The sequence below is a fragment of the Passer montanus genome, unplaced genomic scaffold, assembly GCF_014805655.1.
Source record: "Passer montanus isolate IOZ18808 unplaced genomic scaffold, ASM1480565v1 scaffold10, whole genome shotgun sequence".
Taxonomy (NCBI): Eukaryota; Metazoa; Chordata; class Aves; order Passeriformes; family Passeridae; genus Passer; species Passer montanus.
In genome coordinates, this window is record NW_024356505.1 from 17,430,063 (window position 1) to 17,447,796 (window position 17,734).

Sequence of the window (17,734 nt, forward strand, 5' to 3'; positions counted from 1 at the left end):
GTCTTCTCACACTATGAAATCCTGAAATGAGAAATGGACATAATAAAACTTCTTCATCTGTGACAACAACCTCTAAATCTGACAAGAAGTACAAACTGCACCCACACTGATGTTATTAATACGTCATGAGATATGTTTTGTGGTGTATTCAAATAACACAAGAAACTCAAATTGTGAGGCTTTCAAAAGTTTTATGTAAATATCACCAAGTAAATTTACAATGCCATGAACAGTGTTGCAAGTCATGTTGTTTTGAGTGGAGGAATGAGAAGACAGACCTGCTCTGCTGTGCCAAAAAATTCATAAGCTGCTTGTTCTGCAAAATGCTTGCCTATCATCACAATTCAGTTATTTATTCAGAAAATAAAAGGTAAACAGAGCCACAAGAATGAATACTTCAGGACTCTCTTTCCTGCATGGCATATCTTATGTTCAAAAGATTTAAGAAGAGTTAACTAACAGACTGTTTCACAGACACCAAGGACCTAAAGGATAGATGTGACACAAGGACCACCCTAAATTAGTATGCCCATCAGAGGATTCTTGTGATAATTTTTGAAATATTTGGTGCAGCTATAAAGTCCCAAGTGCAAACAAGTTTCTCAAGAAGAGAGGAGTCACTGTAAAAGAAAAGGAAAGGAAAAATATAGTAAAATAACTGTATTGGTACTGCAAGGTTAGAACTGTGGAAAGAAGAAGACAGAAGTCCTTCTACAGAGGGTCATTAGCTTTCTGTAGCTTAGCAGGGGCTTCAAAAAAAATCTCACACAAACAGTTTAAAGTAGACTTAAGTTTCAGCTGCAGAGAGACAAGGTGGTTTGGTTTTTTCCTTACTTTCTTTTTTATCTGTGTTATATATGCCAAATATTTTATTTCCATTTTCAGAATATTTTGTTTCTCATTTGAGTTAAATTTATTGATAAGAAAGTTTGCACTATTCAGCAGCCATTTGAAATGGTCTGCCACTGGTATTTTCATCCATTCCAGTTCTGCAGAGTGTTGGTAAGACCTAAGAGCTTCCAGGTATCAGCAGGTGTGGGAGCATCAGCTGAAAGGGGAAACTGAGCTGCTTTTTACCTGTTTCCCTTAGTGGACACATAAATTGCCCTTTCTCTGCTTCCTGTTTTTCAATTCTACATAGATAATTTTATTGGAGAAATATAATACCTTATTTTGTTAGTCAAGTGTGAGAGGGTTTTTTTCTCCACTAGAAAAGCCACAGTTGTTTTTCATAGCTTTATCCCTGCCATGAGTAGTGAACTAGAGCTCTGTGGATAATGACATGTGTCTGCCAACAATCTGTTTCCACGTATTTGTGAAAAAAAAATTGAGAGAGATTCTCTTCATTGTTCCTTTAAATTGTACCTCGGAGTTTTCATGACAAAAAACCAAAAGCAAGCCACTTCCATGCCTATGAACTAAACTATTTGCTCTTCAGTATTCAGTTTTTCTCCACCATATATCAATTATGAATCATGACCCACATAAGCTGAGTGGTGCTTGTGTTTGTGTGTGCCTACTGAAGGCAAACAGAGTAGCATGGCAGACAGATGCAGCATTTTTATATAGGTCGTATTACTCTTCCTAATTCATGTCCGTTTACTGTTAAGACCTTAGGCACAGTCAAGCAGTCAGGATAGTTTGTCTGCTGCCTTATTAGTGTGAGATTATTTCCCCCTTCAGCATTAATTAAATGAGATGCATTGATTTGTGCTGACTCTACAAAGCCCTCTGTGGCTACAAGGCTTATGTGGAGGATTAGAGAGGAATATCTGCATATCAGTGAATACTTTTGCAACAGCTGCTAGGAGTATCAATGTGAATGGAGGAATTTTCTATTTAATTGCTTTTATGTGCAATAAAATAAAATTTTGTATAGTATAACAGAGTCTATATAGTCCAAGATGTCTGTCACAACTTGCTTTATCCACTTTTATTAGGATTTTTAGATGTGTTTTTTTCAATAGTCTAACCTGAAGCAATGCAAATTTATACAGAAAAAAGAAATGTGTTAAAATTTAATTGAGACTTTCTGTTGAATATTTATTCAAAAGTAAATATATTTCCCCTAGGAAATCCTAATCTAGTATGGTAGTAAGCCTAGGTTCTCAAATTGTTATTAAAACATTTTATTGTTTCATAGCCTATATATTTTCTCCTATTTTTTAAAATCTATATTATGTCATGTGTTCTCTAGCAAAATGTTACCTATTGCCCTGCACCAGAAGTCCTATCTTAGGCCTCTGAATTCTAGTGCCTCTACATCTGCCTTGTCAAGAGGACATCAGTCTTAAAGCAGTCATCCATCAATCCAAAGAGCTGTAGGTTGTTCGCCAGAGGAAGAATTACTGATGCTGGAGATAGTTAAGCATGAACAATTGCTCTCAGATTTTCAGCCTTTGAAGGGTAATCGTGAAAATAAAAAGAAAAAACCGTATGGTGTTCAATCTTTCTTTCTGTGAATCAACAGAAATATTAATAATCTCTTGAAACACATATCTTCTGATATAAATGAAATGCAAATCCTTGCATATTTCTTTATCCTGGAAGATGAGATCCATGAACATTGTATTTCCTGGAAAAAAAAAAAAAACCAAACAAAACTATGAGAACAACAGAAACCATTTTGACATTGCAGGTTTTTTTCTTTAAAACATAGCATGACATTTGCTCATGAAAGTAGGAGCATAATTCTGTCAGTTCTAGGGAGTTAGGAGTTCATGTAAACATTTTGTGAGATGTTTATGTTTGCACCCTTCAACTGGAGTAGTCAGTCTGTTCCTACACATTGCACATGCAGTTTGTGGGGAAAAGTCTCATATCCACCTACTTATCCTGTTTTGTCATTACAGAAAGTGTGAGTCCATTAAAGTCCTCCCTTATAAATTATCTATCATATCTGTTAATTACTTTGTTCTAGGAATCCAGATTTTATAGCTAATTAGCAATGGGATGGTAAACTTCTCCCTTTTACTAATGAGTTCAGTTCATACTCCTAGTGGTTCACAGCCATTTGTTAAATTGTGGTTCAGTAATCTTTAATGACAGAATAGCCATGTTCTCACTCATAACAGGCAGCTGCCCATTTCACAGCCTCATAGGAGCTGAAATAATTGAGAATCTACTGCCCTGGGATCAGACACAGGCCTTTAGATATAAGCAACTCTTTCCAACACCTCTCTGGACCATGCAGGGCTGTGCCCTGTACCACAGTACACCACAGTCACATCTCTCCAACATCCTCAGATGTTGTGAGGAGAAGGAAGTGATGCAGTGGAACACTTCAGTCAGGAGAAACAGCAGGCAAAAAGTGAACTGATGATGTCCAGAGAACATATCTTCAGCCCTTAAAGTGTTTGGTTTCTATTTCACTGTGTCTTCACCTTCTCAGCTCTTCTTCGAAGACATTTCACTGCTCTCATTCTTTCCTTCTCTCTGCATCTACTGTATTTTACCTTGGTAATTTCGTGCTTGTTCTTTGAACCTCAAAGCTCTGCTATGACTTTTGGTGCATTTATATTAAGCAGCCAGTCTGTGTGATATAATTGGGTGACATTCCACCACAGAGATGCTTACCCACACACTAGAGGCTTTTTTCTGTAGTAAGGTTCTATACTAACACACACACACACACAAGGTTGGTCTAACACAAGCAGCACCTTTTCAAGGCTGATTTGATCAAACTGAAAACAATACTGAAAGTTTAAAAATGGCTCCTTCACATCCTTCTCATGTCAGAAACTATGTATCTGCTTCACTAGTCTCATTTGCATGTAGTATTTCTGGTGTCTGCATTTCAATATTTTTTTATATAGCAACATTTTGTCTTCTCACTTGCTAAATTTTTTGCAGCATGAACAGTTTACAAGTAAAACCATCTGAAATTTAACAAAAACAACCAAATGTAGACTTTTCAAAGTCCCCGAACATCTGCTTTCTTGCATTTGAGTGAGAAATTCTATGAACTTACAGAGATCATCCTTAATCACCCTAAAAGATATGCTGACTTCATACACAAAGAAAGGCATCTGAGGTGATGACAAGTCTAGAGAACCTTTCCTGAAAAGTGCCATTTGATAGGTAGTAAGTGGAGTGGAACAAGTAATTTTCAACAAGAAATATACTTTTTTTAAATTCACACTTCTTTCTTGACTAAAGTGCTCTCTGTAAGCAATTTGAAGTGTGCTTCTTCCTCAGTTCTAAGGGAGTCCAGTAGAATAGCTAAATGTTAAATAGTCTGTTGAGCAAAATACTGAGGCCCCTGAGAGGAAATATATGCTAAGGGATGAATATGCCAAAAACTTTTTGATGTCAGATATAACAAGGTCATTTTCATTCTGCATACTAATTATGTATAGAATGCAAAGCAGAGAGCACAGTGTTTGTATTTCTTCCCTTTGTCCTTTGTTTTGATTTTGTGAGAACATTCTTCGTTACATTTCACTCTCTGGCCAGAGAATGCCAGTGTAAGCTCTTGAGAGCATTTTGTTCTGTTTGTGCTTCACCAAAATATTACTTTTGGCAGGATGTTTATTTCTTTTCTCCTCTTTCTTTGTTTCCATGTAGTATCTCCTTACAATTCTCTTGACTATGTTCTGAGCCATTTATTTCCTCTTCCCTCTCACTATCTTTTCTTACCCTGCTCCTCCTTAGTCCCTTTTGTTTTGCATTTCCTCTGTTGTTTTGAATTCTGACTCTTTGCCGTGAAAAGTAACTTCATAGAATTGGATCCTGAGTTGGCAGGGATCCGCAAGGATAACAGAATCTAACTCCTGGCCCTGCAGAGGACATCCTGAGTCACACCATGAGCCTGAGACCATTGTCCAAATGCTTCTTGAACTCTTTCAAGCTTTGTGCTGTGGCCGCTTCCCCAGAGAGCCTGTCCAGTACCCAACCACCCTCTGGGTGAAGAACATTTTTCTTATATATAATCTAATCCTTGTGTTCTTCATTTATTTGTTTTCTTTTCCATCTGTTTGGAAAAGCTGTGAAATTCCTTTGTGGACCCCCTTAACAGTGTTACTATACCAGTGGTTAGGAGTTTTTTAATGCTTGTCTTGCATCTTACAGAGAATAAATGTTTTTCTTTCTGCTCTCCAAAAATGCTCCACACTTCCAGAATCTCCAAGCCATCCTACCATGTTAGAGCTCCTTTTTGGCTTTCATTGGTTGACTCCATTCTTGGTCTCTTCTTAACGTGTCTTTTCCATTCTTCTTGTTCAGCTGTTTAACTTTCATATATGGAGTTTGAGTCTTGATGCTTTTCTAAGAAAATAGGAAGGAGGGAGAGAAGACCATCATAGACCAGATATCATGGAGATGGCACAGGAAAGAGCTGTATGGTGAACAGAAGCCATTCCATGAAGCTTGCAGGATTAAGTATGAGATTGCAGTTCAGTATTTTTTCGTTATAGACTGTGTGGGTAGTGTCATCTGGACCACTGCATCCTCTACAAAATGCATTAAAATATCAGCAGGTTGCAGTTTTCCATGCTATAACTCTTAATAAGACTCTATATCTGTGGTAGGATGCTGTTTTGACTTTTTTGCTTTCTATGTTAAGGCAGTTCTAGTGACTGACTTCAATCTTGATATTTCATGGGTAGTTGCTCCAGTGGTTTGGTTTCATTTGATAATTTATGGAATTGCTTGGAATATAGCTCAGGGTAATTTAAGTGTTGATAATTTATGGAATTTGATATTTTTTTTCCATTTTATAATTTATGAAATAGCTTGGAATATAGCTCAGGTTAATTAAAATGTTACCTGGAAATTGCATATAGTATAATGTATTTGATACAACTTCTGTCTGCAAGATTCTAAATATGTTGTTAAACTTTTTGCCCTTGTTTGGATGAATTGAAGGGAAATTAATCAAAATAATTTCTAATTTGTCAATTATTTTAGTTTAGTATGTTCCACATAGGCTATGAAGTGTTATCAAAATCCCAAAATACCATGGTATCCCAAAGAAGATTTTGGCAAAGACTGGGAAGATCCCTTTGAGAGTTACTAAAACAATCTCAGAGGTCTATGGACCTTAAAATAAAGTCTTTCTGAAGCAGCCTGTACTAATTCAAGTTACCTGCTGTACAGTGTATTTAAAACAACTTGAATTTGGATTTTTCAGTCCTTAATTACCAGAGACAGAAATTTCATAAATGGTAAATGGCATAACTGTGTTATAGTAGAAAGATTTCTCCATTAAAAAAGTATTTAGAAGTTATGTTGAAAGTAAAAGCAGCATTTCAGAATCACAAGTAATTTCATAGGGCAATGCAGTATTCACATAGTTCTATCAGACAATAAATATCACTAAACATTTCTTGTTTGAAGGGAATTGTTTTCTTTAACTTGCTTTGGTTATTTTCCATTTTCATTCATTAGCTTCCTGATTGTGTGAGTGCACGGTTTTGTATGGCACCTGAGAGGACTTGTTGAAAGCTCATTTCTAGTGCAAGTACAGGCTTTGGTATTTATGCAATCAAAGTTCAGTGCAGGCTGGAGCTCTGAGATAGGGTGCATCAGATTTCTAGGACTCAGAGATGTCAGGTAAGGTGAAACATAATCAATTTTGCATCTACTACTGCAGGGCAATCTATGTCAGCACCTCTTATAGGCAGGGATGTGATCCTCACAAATTTATTTTGTCTAACACAGCGTCTCCTTCATACACTTTCACTGAACTGTTTGCTCAAATAACAACAGCTCGTTAATAAATATGCTTGTGATTCAAGGTAATAATATCCTAGTCATTTTAAGGAAGACACATTTGGTGAGCAGTAGTTTCACAGGACTCAAGTCCAGGATGTGCTCTTTATATTTATTTAAATATTTAACACTTCTAAACAAAGTAAAACCATACAAAATAAAAAAATCACCTGAATTTGACCATAAAATACTATAAATGCTACGGTATTTTTAAAATTATTTTCTTTATCCAAAACAAATTAACGATATCTAAACCAACAAATTAACTAGAAATAGGTATATAGAATTGAAATCTAAGTGGTTTGATTCTTTACAAACCTTGAGACTGGTTGTTATTGGTTACTTTTAGAAGAGACAGAACAGCTTTACTTAGAAGCATAGGTTAAAAATAATTCAGCTCTGATGAAAAGATTGATCCCCTTTGAATTAAAAAAATTCTATATATCTGACAAATGATTGAAACATTTGAAGCCTAGTGAACCATGGCAATCTTTTGAGGATGATCTTAACCAAATATGGGTTAATTTTGCAACTGTTTTCATTAAATATTTTAATGAAATATTTTAATACAAGGTTTTGAATCTGTAAAGTGAACATTTGCTAATGGTAAATACTTTTCAGATCTGGCACAGGATAGTGAGAAGAGAGTTCAGGATATAGTTGTAGTAAACATGCACTTAAGGCCAGCTTTTTATTTGATGTATTATAGCTTTTCCTTAAATATTGGAATAAATTACACATATTGTAGAGCTATGGCATATGTTGCTTTTGAAAGAAAGACATTTTCACTTATTCAGTGAATTGAGGCCTCATGTTACTCCCTGCAGACCATGTCATACCCCTTCCAACCTCTCTGGACCAATGACTTAACCAAAACAAACATCTGCTTTTCCATTCAGTGCAATTATTCAGTGTGCTACTGGGGGCAGATGGTTGTTAATCGGCAGATCATTAATGTGGCAGGATACTCTCTCTTTCTAGCTTTAGAAAGGTCACAAGGTGTTAAGTTCCCTTGCTCCAGGCTGGCGAGATGGATTTCTTCCCAGTTGGATTTTTTGTGTATAACTGCAATTGAATTACTTGATACAGTTGTGGAGTATCTTTAAATTAAACCTTTTTTCCTTAAAAAAATTATACATATCATTTTACAGAGTAAGAATGATGCCGCCAAGAGATGGTTAGTGTCAATTACACTGTAGCTGTCAGAAAGTTTGAATGCTGAAATCTGGAGAGTGTGAATCCTAATCAGATGGGATGATGAGCAGTGAGGATGCTCAGCTGCTACTCTAACAGTCTCCAGCTATATGTGTCAATTTTCTGCAGAATTTAATTTATCCCTAATGATGAAGAAATCTCTCTATTCACACAGTCCTGTCAAGTCAAACTTTGGAGAATCTAAATGAAGCAGACGAGGGCTTCAGGGAGAAGTCGCAAACTGACATGCTGAAGAGATTTCACTTTCTTTTCCATTCATGCAGGGTATATTGAGGAAGCCTGTATAATTCCATGTCCCTCAGACTGCAAGCTCAGTGAGTGGTCCAACTGGTCTCGCTGTAGTAAATCCTGTGGGAGTGGGGTAAAGGTTCGGTCTAAATGGCTTCGTGAAAAGCCCTACAATGGTGGAAGACCCTGTCCAAAGCTAGATCACATCAACCAGGTAATTTGATTTATATTTAAATTATTGATATAGCTTTTTCCAAACTTCAAATAGCTCTTTTATCTGTATTTTTTGTTGTAGAGAAACACTATAACATAAGGAGCAGATGGAGGTAGAAGGAGTATGTGTTGGTTTAGAGTTCCTCAGGCAGTAAAGAATCTGTCTTAGTTACTTCCTCATCTGCAAGAATTTTGCATATTTTGTGAACTGCAGATTGCAGACAATAAAACATACTTACATGCAGATTTTGAAGACTGTTTCCAAAGCTCTCTTACCTGAAGGGATTCTCCAAGAAAGATGAAGAGAAACTTTGTACAGAGCCATGTAGTGACAGGACAAGGGGGAATGGTTTCAAACTGAGAGCAGATTTATATTATACATTAGGAAGAAATTCTTCACTCAGGGGGTGATGAGGTCCTGGAATGGGTTATACAGAGAAGTGGTGAATGCCTCATCCCTTGAGATGTTCCACGCATGATTGGATGGGGCTCTGAGCAAACTGATCCAATGGAAGGTAAGGGGTTTGGAACTAGATGATCTTTAATATCACTTCTAAACTTCTAATTTTCTAATATATGACAGGCAGTAAAATGTCTAATTACAGTTACTCAAACTGGCAAGATTTTTAGTGTAACTTCCTGACCATCTTGGATCAGAAAACACAACTCTCAAACAGTCATCCCAGTGTCCCTTAGGGGGTTCTCCTCAAGCTGGAGCTTGACCTTCTTGGGTACACTTGGGTACACCTGCCCTGGCAGTACAGTTCAGTCACAAATTCTGAAGTCAGTCTCCCAGCTGTCCCACAAACTACACTTGCTATTGCAATGTGGAGCAGTCTGACCATAGAGTCTGGATCCTCTTCATGTGAAACTAAACCATAAAATGTAATCCAAGAGCACCCTGAGAGTGCTGGAATGCTTGGACCGCTAACAAGCATTTAGTCTTTGTGACCAAGTTTAGCACTAGCCCAAGTTAAACCCTGAAGTTTCTTTCCTTGGAGAGTTTTAGAAAGGAAAACATTCCTTGTCAATTAACTTATTCTCTTCAAAGTTGATTTATATTCATATTACTGTTGAATTTAATTTAGTCTGCAGAGGCATGTTAAACAACGACATGATCTTTTCTGTAAATATTCAAAGATTTAAAAAAAAAAGTGCTCTCAATTTACATTTGAATAAAAATGCATGTACTTAATATTATCCTATTGACATTTTGCTAGAACAAAATGAAATGGCTTGTTGATCTAATTTTCTACTTTAGGGGATGTAATTAGTTCTAATTTAGAAAATCATAAGTGTTTAACCGCAGCTAATAAACCAAGTTTGTGATCTACTTTAACAAAATACGAACTAGAATGAGGGTTGCTGGATTTGGGTCAGCATGTAAATATGCTTTGAATTAGGAGGAACGTGTTTCAATAGGAGCAAATTATAGTCTATACAAAAGTCTTTTTCGTTCTTTAATATTCATGTCGTACATAATAGGCTTGTATTTTTCTGCATCAAAGGTGATTTTGCTGGAGATCTGTTCATCACTTTTATGCAGCACTATTGCCCTCTGCCGGTACTTTGACTCATTTGATTTGTGGTTACATGATCTTTAACAAATAATAGTTGATCCCAAGTGTAATTGTTGTAAAGAAATATAGTACTTTCATGAAAAGGACATTCCACAGATAATGCAAGGATGTTGAAAAATATAAAGCCTGTATTTTTTATTTTTAAATACATTCCCTTTCAACTCAGAAACATGCAGAGAAATGCACAGATATTCCAATTTTGAATTAGTTATTTAAAGTAAATGGGACCCACCATTCAGCTAGAAAAGAACTGAATTTTAGAGTCATCGTTCAATAATCATTCAATAACATAATGTGTTTAAGTTACATATTTATTACTTATATATGTAACATTCTTAATTGCATACATATGACTCATAATGGTAAAATTGGATCTTTGGTGCCCACAAGTATATGCACTATGGTTTACAGAAGAACTACGCTGTAAGATGCCACCTAGGAATTATGAATCTGATGACTACAGGAGAAAGACTACAACATGTTGTCTAGCCCAGGGAATGGGAGATGGGAGGGAGAATGCTGGCAGTCGGCTAGTACATACAAAAAGGGCTGTTGCAAAGAAGGAGGAAATAATCCATTTTCCATGCCCATCATGGATAGGATAAAAAGCAGTGGGCTTACACTGCTGCAAGCAGATTTGGATTAAGCCTTGGGAAAACTTTCTAATAGTAAGGCTGGGGAAACACTGAAATAAAATACTTAAGACCTTGTTAAGAAGTCGTTCAGTGTCTCTCAGGGCTGACATTCGTGCCTGTGCTGTGATGAAGGATGAGCACAGTGAAAGCTGGATGTGTCATTCAATGTCTTTCCTCCTGGGCCATGCATGCCAGGATGGCTCCCAAACCACTCTCCTGCTGAATAAAGCTTGCTCAGTACTCACTTCAGCAGGCTAAGAGACATCATAATTACAGTAGTAATAGAGTCAGGTTTGATATAAAATCACGTCAATGGTCATAAGATGGTTTCAAATGAAGGGACTAATCTGAGACTCTTAGAGAAATTAAGGACATCCATATTTTCATTGATTACAAGCATTATTTTCCCCTTCATCAGTAGCAGGATGGGTATGCAATTCTTATACCACCCAACTGCTGTGGCCAGCAGTCATAGCTGCAAAAATGCCAGTAAGGTCAGGAGAACACCACTCACGTGTGCAATGCAATATAAAGTCCTCCTCTGGCTTTCTGTCAAGACATCCATTTTATGTTACTGCAAAAGCTGTTGAGTGTGTGGGGTTTATGTATTTCTTCTTACACTAACCAGGGTTAGACATATAAACATTTCCTGGAATTAAGGCTTTCCTATTCTCATTCTGGAAATTCTGGCGAAGAATTCTAAATAACAAATTTTTAACAGAGTCCAGTACCTTCCCTAACAGGCATTTTCACCACACACTTTTATGTCTTTTATTGTTAATCTAGTTCAGAGAAGGCCCAAGTATGTTGACTATGCAGGTGGTCTTGTGCATGGGCTGATCAGCTGCATAGTGATATGATGTCCGATTACGCATTTAATGTTCAAGGCATTCTATTTTCTGTGGTATTTTGTTGCCATCAAACCATCAAACCATCAGCAATCTTTTTCTACACAAGAAAAGAAATCAAGAACTTGTTTAAGACAAGTCTTAGACTGTCCAGCAGTTTTAGTTGTGCTGACTTGATGCATAGAATAATATGTCAAATTAGCTAGTATAATTTCAAGGCAATGGGCTTTAAGTAATTTATGCATAATTAAGATATTCCATGAAGGACTTAGGAACATTGGAAGGATGAAAATTGACAGTTCCATTTATTTGTTTGAATCTATTGCATTTAAAGCTGTCAGAAGAATTTCAATTGATAGAGAAGTCCAGTGTCCTCCAAAAACACTGAGGATTTTCTCTTATCTAAGAGAGACTGGATTCCCTACTGTGTAAAAGTTTGATGTTCATTATAGGCAAAAAGGGAGAACAGTTCAAATAAAATATCTAACCAAGAGACTAGGTAATATACAGTTTCTTCCCACCAGCAGTGATGTATAAAATTTATTTTCTTCCAAGGGTAAACTTTTTACAAATTACCTTATGGTTGCAAAGGAGGTCCAAGAGAAAAAATTAATGTCCTTTTTCTTTGCAGAAGTAACAGAATATTGTCTATAATAAAAGCTAAATTTACGCCATTTAAATACCTATGCTTCACTATAATAATTCTAACTTTTTCTTTTTGCTTTTTTTTCTTTCTTTTGGGTTCATGAAAATACTTTCTTCAGGCACAGGTAAGTGTTTATAAAATAGAAATTTAAGCTCAACATGTGCTTCTTGCTCAACATGTCTTGTCTGTCCCATTTTTTTGTGTATGTTTGAGTCAGTACACAGAACACTATAGAAATTGCTACATGAGATGCCATGTAAAAATTTGCATTCAAATCTAAACATAATACTAATTCTGATACACAAATACATTAGAGTGACTTTAAGCATAGACAATGAATATATAAAGTGATTCAATATATATTGGTATAATTTCTCTTGAGGTCACCTCTCCTTAGCAATACAGAACCCCCATAACTAATTACTGGGATAATAATATAATAGTGGGATGGAATAATAAAGAAGAGATGTGAAGGACAGAGCTAAAGTGCTAGCAGAGTTTTAACAGCATTTTTTTAAAAGGTGTACTCATGAGCTAGCCTAGTTACAGACTTTATGTAAGTTCTTTTATGTTTTTGGTGGAAATGGCACGGCATGGGCTTAGTGGCAGAGAAAACCAGAGAATCCAGCATTCAATAGCTTCTGTCTTTTTGTTATTTCAGTAGTTTTCTAGCAAGTATTTAATCTGTATTATTACTATAGTGTCTAAATCATCAAGTTAATATTTTTTATTGTTCCCAAGAGCATGAATGCTTTTTTATGTATGATCACTTTTGCATGTTTATCGTACTTGTGTGCACCAAAACTGACACTGAACGTGGATTCCAGGTGTATGAGGTAGTCCCCTGCCACAGTGACTGCAGCCAGTACATATGGGTAACTGAGCCCTGGAGTGTCTGCAAGGTGACCAACGTGGACTTAAAAGAGAATTGTGGAGAAGGTGTTCAAACAAGGAAAGTCAGGTAAAACAATATTGCTCCTCCTTCACTTTAAAGAGCCTTCACTTTCAGCTTTGGCTGTATTTAATTTGATGTAATTCTATGTAATGCCTAGTGTTGAGTCCAGACCTGGAGCCTGGCTTGTATAAATCAGAATAGATTCAGGGAGTGCAATATGACTCTGTCTACTTGCTATGGATAGAGACCTTGATTCCTAATTTAATCTATTGGTAATTAAAAGGCATCTGTGTAAATTAAGGATTAATACTAAGAATATAAAATTTTTTGAAGTTTTAATAGTTCTGGATTTAAAGTTATCAGCTGAAGTATGCACAAAATATGTCTAAACCATAGATGATCTGCATTATTCTGGTTTAGAGGTTGGCTAATATCAAGCAAATCACCTGCCCAGGGGCTCCCAGGAAATCACTGATAAGGATTGTCTAAATTATGTGCATGCCTTTATGTTGCTGTCATCTGTGAAAACAAAGATTGTTTTTGACTCTTCAGCTTTTCTTGGGTAATCATAGATCAATACTTATTTCATTTATGTGCTGACAAAATGTTAAAATGCCTCCGAATACTGTAGAACACAAAACATACAAAATCCATGGCAAGTGAAGTTTATGTGCAGTTCTTTTTTCCAGGTGCATGCTAAACACTGTGGATGGTCCTTCTGACACAGTAGAAGACTATCTGTGTGATCCTGAAGATATGCCACTTGGTGCTAGAAAATGCACATTGCCATGTCCTGAGGACTGTGTTATGTCTGAATGGGGATCCTGGTCTCAGTGCTCTTTGGTAAGCATGCCAAAGTGCCACATTTATAGTTTTGGGAGGATACTTTAAAAGCGTATGTATGATGTGTTTTGCAAAGATGCTGAACTGATAACACCTATAAATATATATATATAGTGTCATCTTTAGGGTCGTTTTGTGTTGCCTGCAAATGAAGTGTGACAGTACTTTCCACTAAGCTAAATTCTTTCAGAAGAATTTCAGACTAAAAACAGGCAGACTAAAATGTGCCCAGTGGTCACTCTTCCCAGTGTGGGGTGCCTCCTGTGTGGTGGAATAGTTTTAGCAGTGGCTTGTGAGTTTGTCTTTGAGCCTAGCTCTGAGCCTCTGCATAGCACCACAGTCACTGAACTAAAAATGTCACTATCCTGATACAAGTGGCAAAGTCTGCAGATCAAGACTGAGTATAGAGAAGTAATTTTCGGTCTCCTCTCCCTTTCCTTCCCGGCAGGAATTTTAAAAAGAAATGTCAAAAACAAACAAAAACAAAACAAAACAAAAACAACAACAACAACAAACAAACAAACAAACAAACAAACAAACAAAAAACAACAACAAAAAAACCCCAAAAAAACCAAAAAGTGTTTTGGGACCTCTGAGAGGCCTTGGTGCACTACATCGCAGCATTTGGAAAAAGAGCATCTCAATATCCTGTTTATGAGTGAAATACTTACAAAGTACTAATACTGAAATATGCACTATTTAGGAAAATAGAGTGGTGTTACCAGGTTAGGTTAAAGAAAAGAGTTTCTCTTATACATTAGCAGGAACCTGTTATTTTACACTTGTGTTTTGGGAAGGGATTATTTAAAAGGTTGTTGTATTGCTGCATAAAGAGGTATCAGGGTGCCAAAATATTTAAGCTGTTTCCAATCTTACTTTCAAGCCATGCAATGGAAGTAGTGTCCGTGAAAGGTCAGCTGAATGCCTAAGACAACCAGATGATGGAAAGCCCTGTCCTGCTGCCACTGAGGCAGAAGCCTGCACTTTGAACAAGAACTGCTACCACTATGACTACAATGTGACAGGTATTTGTGTTCTTATGTTCTAGTGACAGCCTGGGACCACATCTAACAGCTCCTTTCCATTCACCTTACAGGATGGATTTTTCTGCTTACTCATTCTTACCCAGACACAGCTGTGGAACTTGTACTGAAAACTGATTCAGGCTGTTTGATCCAGATAAAATATTAAATTGAGAATTTGCATGTGAAATGTGCATGCTGTAACTCCAGGAAAAGTATTTCTCATTTAATTTTGTGATTTACTCAAAATCCATGCAGACAAAGCCAAATATGCATTTTTCAGGAATGTACCATGACTTTGACTATTTGCAGTAAAGGTCACTGTTTCCAAAATTGTGTAGCAGCTGGGCTCCATGAGCCTTTGCATGTGCAAAAGTTGCTTGTGAAGGTTGTTTTAGGCCATCAGAATTAGGTGGGAGACTGGATCATTACGTATTCTATCTGAAAGTCTGCAATGCTAATGAATTCCTCCTTTGCAGACTGGAGCACGTGTCAGCTCAGCGAGAAGGCTGTCTGTGGCAGTGGCATCAAAACGCGGATGCTCGATTGCGTTCGCAGTGATGGCAAATCAGTTGACCTGAAATACTGTGAAGAGGTGAGTGGGTACCTGTGAGAAAGCTCCCTTCTAATGGTGCTAATTAATACTGAGCCAACTGAGCTGTATGGCATCTTCACCAGATGTTTTGCAACACTATTCATGGATTGTTAAGTACCTCTGAAATTAACCGAGCCATCAACTGATTTTTATACTATTTCCTTTGGTTACTTTTAAGTGCCTCTGTGAACACATGCTAATTATTATGTCCTGAAGGAAATTACTTAGAAACAATAATTAATAAAGTAGAATAAAGGTAATAAATCTCAATCAGAATGCTAATCATAATTCTAATTTGATACAACTTCTGCATGGAGACTTGGACATCTGCCAGTATCAATCATTTACTCAATGTGTTGGAAAATATTTCTCACGTGTCATTCTGCAGCTGGGCTGAATGCTAACTTCTTGTATCCAGCTGTGTGATGCAAAAAATACCCAACTAGTGTGAAAAAACGTGCAGCATGAATGTAATATTAAGTAGGAGTGTATAAGGAGAACTAGCTAGCAGACAGGAGCCCTTAAGTTTTGAAAGAGCTGTTTTGCAAATGTTCAAACAAACTTCCAGTTTGACAGCACTGGTTCCCTGACATTTTGGCCATTGATCCTAGTGCTTTGAATTGCATGGAGTCTGTAGTATGAAAAAAACCCCATGAAAACAGCATCAGTACTACTTTAAGGGCAATTCTACATGCATCTCTGATGGATAGTAACTGCAATAGCTTCAGCTGCCATTCCCCCACCACCGTGACATCAGAAATAAAATAACTGGCAATGGGGGACAAAGGGGGAAAGGGGCCCATAGCAGTTTTGGCACCAACAGCTTTTCTGCAGGATCCTTCTGGCTACTAGCTGCTCTCAGGATATGCCCATAGAAAAGAGTCTCATCAGAAGTGGAGGGAGTCAGGAAACTCATTATTTACTTTGGACTTATAATGGTGTATCTGACCTACTTAAACTTCTCCAATTTCCTCCAACATCCTGGATTCTTGAATCAATAAGTTCTTATCAAAGGCAGAGGGTTTCAGCTGAGACTTCTGTCACATGTTCCTCCTTCCCTCGTGGTTCTTGGGTTTCTAATAAAATCTAATATTTTCACAGAATCATAAAATGGTTAGGGTTGGAAGGGTTCTTAAAGATCATCACCTTAAAGATCAAAGCCCCTTCTGTGGGTAGGCTCACCTTTCATTCTAGAGGTTTGCTGAAAGCCTCCTCCAACCTGGCCTTGTGAACACTTCCAGGAATGGGACAGCCACAAAAATAACATCACAAGAAAAAACCCGGGTATACCAGCAAGTTGCTGCGAAGTTAATAATGCAATGCATTAATGCTTTTTATAATGTTTTAATGTATTAGAAAAGAGAAAGAAATGTCTGTCATTTCTGAGAGGTTGCAATATTGATTAATTAATACCAAGACCTGATGTAAAAGATCAATCCAAATAAATGCTTTAACAGAAAGAAATTATGATTTATTTGATTTTATGAGAAAATATATTTCTTCTACTATAAATCCAAGAAATTATTCCTGTTAAGCAAAGATTTAAAACAACATTTAGAACTGATTACATTTTACACTCATATTTCAGAAAACCTTTGGAGTTTTCCTGTATTTAAGAAATGAAAGTTTATTATTCAGAAGAACAATGAGGGCAATAATATAATATCTCAAGAGCTACTTGCTGTAAATGACTGGCCAACAAACATCACTCTAGTGATGTCCTGGATTTATCAACAGATTATATAGAGATACATCTTGTAGAAAGCTCTTATCCAATCCCTAGTCACACAGTTAAGACTATTTGTTGAATTATGGATGTGTAAGCAGTGGTCCAACGAGGTCAAAGGCTGATCCAATAACTGAGGAGTAAAACCTGTTAACCTGATTAACAGGAAAGCCAAGCTCTTCAGATCTTAACAGACCCTTCACTCTTAAGATTTGAAAGCCAACTCTGTGACCTTGCAGAGTATTTAAGAAATTATCAAAATGTGCATACGTACAATGCACTTCCTGCTAATGATCATTCAGGATGGGGGTTTCCGCTGTGTTTTTGCACTATAAGTGCAGTGCAGAAATATTAAGTGAAGTTTAAAATAAGGTGCATGTGGTTGGAAAAGTTGATGAATAGGAGAAATATGAAGTGATTTTGTAATGACCTAGCTAATGAATTTTCTCTGGGCTATCATAAAACTTTGTACTTGATGTATGAGTAAAGATTTACTTAATTTATGTGTAGGTTCATTTACTGAATTATGTTTCTTATTATTATATGCAAAGAAGAGAGCTCATGATAGATAAACCTA

At 36.7% G+C, this 17,734-nt stretch overlaps 1 protein-coding gene across 2 annotated transcripts in view; it reads left to right on the forward strand.

Annotated features, from left to right (window-relative positions):
- THSD7A (thrombospondin type 1 domain containing 7A) overlaps positions 1–17,734 on the forward strand; it is a 265,269-nt gene that overhangs the window by 226,918 nt on the left and 20,617 nt on the right. For both annotated transcript variants that reach the window (XM_039711276.1, XM_039711285.1), the window contains 6 exons: positions 8,190–8,368; positions 12,195–12,200; positions 12,904–13,037; positions 13,661–13,814; positions 14,698–14,839; positions 15,316–15,431. In XM_039711276.1, the coding sequence (XP_039567210.1) occupies positions 8,190–8,368; positions 12,195–12,200; positions 12,904–13,037; positions 13,661–13,814; positions 14,698–14,839; positions 15,316–15,431 (731 nt within the window). The remainder of the gene's footprint in view (positions 1–8,189; positions 8,369–12,194; positions 12,201–12,903; positions 13,038–13,660; positions 13,815–14,697; positions 14,840–15,315; positions 15,432–17,734) is intronic.